Below are 3,655 nucleotides of genomic sequence, written 5' to 3'. Positions count from 1 at the left end.
TTCAAGATAATAATATGGTATTGGCACTAACTACGATTCATCATGGGCGCAGTTATTGAATGTACTTGTAAATGCTCAGGCTAACTCTCAATCAATGTCAATATTGTTAGAAAAGTCTTTAAAGGTCAATCACAAAAGAAGCTGAAAATCCCATTGATTATAGGTGATTATAATCATCATATGAATGGGGTACATCTAGCAAATCAATACTGAGCAGCATATACTAGTCATAGAGTCATCTATCACACCTGGCTTTCTATTCTCTACTGACTTATTGATTCCGCAGCTATTAATGCATACCGGCTTCAATATCTATATATGAAGCAGCAGAGGATTTCAGTGAAGGATCTTTCTTCTCATATAAGCTTTCATGAGAAGCTTTACCAGGAACTCTTTGAATTCACATCTAGGATTCATGATAATCTATCAAGGGAATGATCAAATTCTAATCTAAATCATCAACGGATTTCTCTTCCAAAGCAGCGTGTTTGTGCCTGGTGTCAATATAAATGAAAGATTGGCCAGCAGAAATATAAAAAGATAGGGAGATCAAGTTCTGACTGTTCAGAGTGTCAAAATACCCTTTTATGTTTGAAAACTCAATGTTGGGCGGAATTTCATAGTATATCCTAATATCTATTTACGCGGATCCTTAATTAGGGTTTATATATAACCCTAATACCAATGAATACTCAAAAATACACTGATTATTCAATGAGATCTCGTATAATATACACTAATGAAACCACGCTAATTTTGCACAAACCTACGGACGAGGAGATAGTTGAAGCCTCATTCTTGGTGATGCTTTCATTTATGTTGTTGTCTGTGCTCTTGCTCACACTTCTGGCCATTCTGGGACTGCATGTGCTGTTGAATCTGATGTGGGTTTCACCCTGCTGGCTCTCCATCTCTGACTCCTGGTTGGACGGGTTTGACGTCCAACGGCTTAGGGTCCAGCGTGTTCGACTAATGTTTGTTTTTCTCTGTTTAAAATCACTCCAGAATGAAGCCTTTCAGTTTTTTTATATATTTTGCTATTTTTATTTACTTTGTTGATCTAGTAACCCTAACCGCTCCGTTGCCTGGGTGAAAAATATAGATATTTAGTTGGGTCTGGTTGGGTTGATGGCTTACCCCATCAAACATCGCACCTCAACTCATTGACTTTGACACCACAATGTAACCCCTTCCCGGCGGAAATTATCGCTTTTGATTTGGATATGTTGTATTTCATATCCACTACGGCCTACATGCAAAGTTTGAAGTCAATTGACTCCGTGGTTGATTGGACGTTCAACGTCTGAAACCAAATGGAATGTACGTCCAATCTGCCCTGCTCTGATTGGTCGGTTTTCTAACCCTGAATGGAATGGACGTCCATTCCACCCCCACCTGTTGGATAGAATGAACCCTTTCAGTTTTTTTATATATTTTGCTATTTTTATTTACTTTGTTGATCTCATTCTGTACCTGCATATGGTTTTGTGATGACATCCAACCCTGACTGAGACATGGAGTCCAGCTGTGTTGGGTCTGTCAGTGCTTGTACATGCTCCGTATAGTTCCTCCAACATACTGACATTCAGATTGCCGCCAACACATGTAGCCATTGTGGATGAGCGGCTCATGTATTGGTTTGTTCAATTCTGTGGATAATATCAACCGGCCGAGATCATGCGCGATATGATCCCACTGTTGAATTATCTGCTTGATACTCTGTGTGGCTGTATACTCTAACTGATGAGTTGAACCCTTCAAATGCCGTTCAATTTCTGTTGGCCATACTGCATACTTGCATTGACGGCATATGATGATGGGGTATGATTCACACTGAATGAATAATTGATGTTCCATGTTAATGAAGTCAGTGTATTCTTGAGTTGATATATATATATATATATATATATTCTTTGAAAATGAAGTATAAACACACTTCACTCGACAATGTTAATTTGCTCTAAATTTAAGTTTTGTAATGCTTCTAAGCAATTGCAGATCAATACTTAAATGTATGATGTTAATTTCTGTCTGATTGTTATTTCGCTGATCTGTGACCGTTTTGATGATGGTAGTTGCCCTGGGGCGAAATATATATATTTAATATTGATAACTCTGCAAAACAACTTATCTACCTTAATGTTGTAATAATATGATTTTCTGATGAAATTATGTCTTGAAATTAAATATCATACTCTGTATATATAATATAACTGGCTCCTGAAGTTTAAGGTCTGGTTGTGATGAGTTGTCTATGAAAATATAATATTATACATTTTATAACGGAGGTGAAAGGCTGATTTGTATTGAAATTTATAAAGATGACAGCTAGCTGCTGAAGTTGGAAATCTGGTCATAATGAATTGCATGAGAAAAATATATATCTTTTATCATTTATAGCTCTATGTTGTCATCTATTTCTACTGTTACATATGATGGCTGCTGTTTTTGAGCTTTTCTGCTAACGCTCTTTTCCATGTTCCGTGCCCGCTTTCGCACCCCTGGGCCTGGGTTAAACCCCAGGAATTCATGCCACTCCCGGCTGACAGCCTGGTACCGCACACGCCGTGCCTCAATGTGGCCTGGTGCCTCCTGCAGCCCCCGCGCATATACTGTACCTGCAGCCCAGGATCCATGGCCTGCCTGCTGGTCTACTGCCGCATCATCTGCCTCATATTCCCGCTTGAACCCTCCACAGGACAGGTGCATACGCGAGATGGCAATGGCGGCATGCCGCCAAGTGATTACATTGAGCTTGGTCTGGAGGTGTGTCTTTGCCTCGCGCTGAAGCACCACCCGCAGCCGGCTGCTGTCCCACGGTCCATGCCCCCGCGGCCAGAGAAATGGTGACCGCAGCCCCCCTTGGCTATCACTGTCTCCATATGCAAGCCGCTGGACCGCCCGCGCGAAAGGTAGAATCAGCCAGAGGTAGTACACCACCAGCTCGGACTGGAGCACTCTCGGGAGGCGGTGGGCAACAGGGTTTCTGAGTGCGGTCAAACACCGGCTCCAGCTGGTCCTGCATCATCGCAGCCACTGCGGCCTCCCGGAGACCTGCCGTCGCGGCCGAGGGATGGTTGCGGTGCCGCTTAGCCAGGTGGGTGAGGACATTTGCAACAGCAACAGCAAATCCACATGGGCGGCAGATCCACAGGCGGTGGGACCTATTATAAATAAAGAGATCCATTCTCACAGTAAATCTCTCATCAAAGTTGGCTGTCTGTCAATATTTGAAAGAGTATATTTAAAAGAGGTCAGTCAGAGATCAGAAGAAAGAGCAAAACATAAGAGAGAGAAAGAAAAAAAAAAAGAGAGAGAGAGAGAGAGTGAGCAGCCAGCAATCATGCACGAATGCGTCAATATATAAATGCATTAATGTGGAGACGCGTGGATGTGCGAGCAGGCCAGGCCAATAAGGCCAATAAAAACTGACAAGATAAGAAGAGATGAGATATGAGAAGGGAAGAGGGAGCTCGACTGTGACCGGGCCCCACTGCGGGCACGCGGAGGCGGGAGCGGGAGCACGCACGGGCGGCCAATCAGGGACGGAGAAAATCGGACGGGGGCGCGTCGGACCACGCACTATGTAGGAACTTGGCATAGTTTAACCCTAACCCTATAACCTCTCATGTCTAGGCATGTCCAGCGGATTTGA

The 3,655-nt window shown here is 43.1% G+C and overlaps 2 protein-coding genes across 2 annotated transcripts; both read right to left on the bottom strand.

Moving 5' to 3' along the window:
• Positions 1 to 707: 707 nt before the first annotated feature.
• Positions 708 to 1,613, bottom strand: HCAG_09120 (predicted protein; the record flags this gene model as incomplete). The annotated part of the gene is made up of 4 exons (XM_001535904.1): positions 708 to 969; positions 1,155 to 1,242; positions 1,363 to 1,395; positions 1,580 to 1,613. The coding sequence occupies 4 exons, from the start codon at positions 1,611 to 1,613 to the stop codon at positions 708 to 710; spliced, it is 417 nt and encodes a 138-aa protein (XP_001535954.1).
• Positions 1,614 to 2,394: 781 nt separating this feature from the next.
• HCAG_09119 (predicted protein) lies at positions 2,395 to 3,187 on the bottom strand (the record flags this gene model as incomplete). The annotated part of the gene is made up of 2 exons (XM_001535903.1): positions 2,395 to 2,892; positions 2,936 to 3,187. 2 exons carry the CDS (start codon positions 3,185 to 3,187, stop codon positions 2,395 to 2,397), a joined length of 750 nt encoding a protein of 249 aa, XP_001535953.1.
• Between the last annotated feature and the right edge of the window lie 468 nt (positions 3,188 to 3,655).

This window comes from Histoplasma capsulatum, genomic scaffold (genome assembly GCF_000149585.1).
Source record: "Histoplasma capsulatum NAm1 scaffold_20 genomic scaffold, whole genome shotgun sequence".
NCBI lineage: Eukaryota > Fungi > Ascomycota > Eurotiomycetes > Onygenales > Ajellomycetaceae > Histoplasma > Histoplasma mississippiense.
The sequence above is the reverse complement of the archived record's forward strand: the minus strand, read 5'-3'. Positions and strand labels throughout refer to the sequence as shown.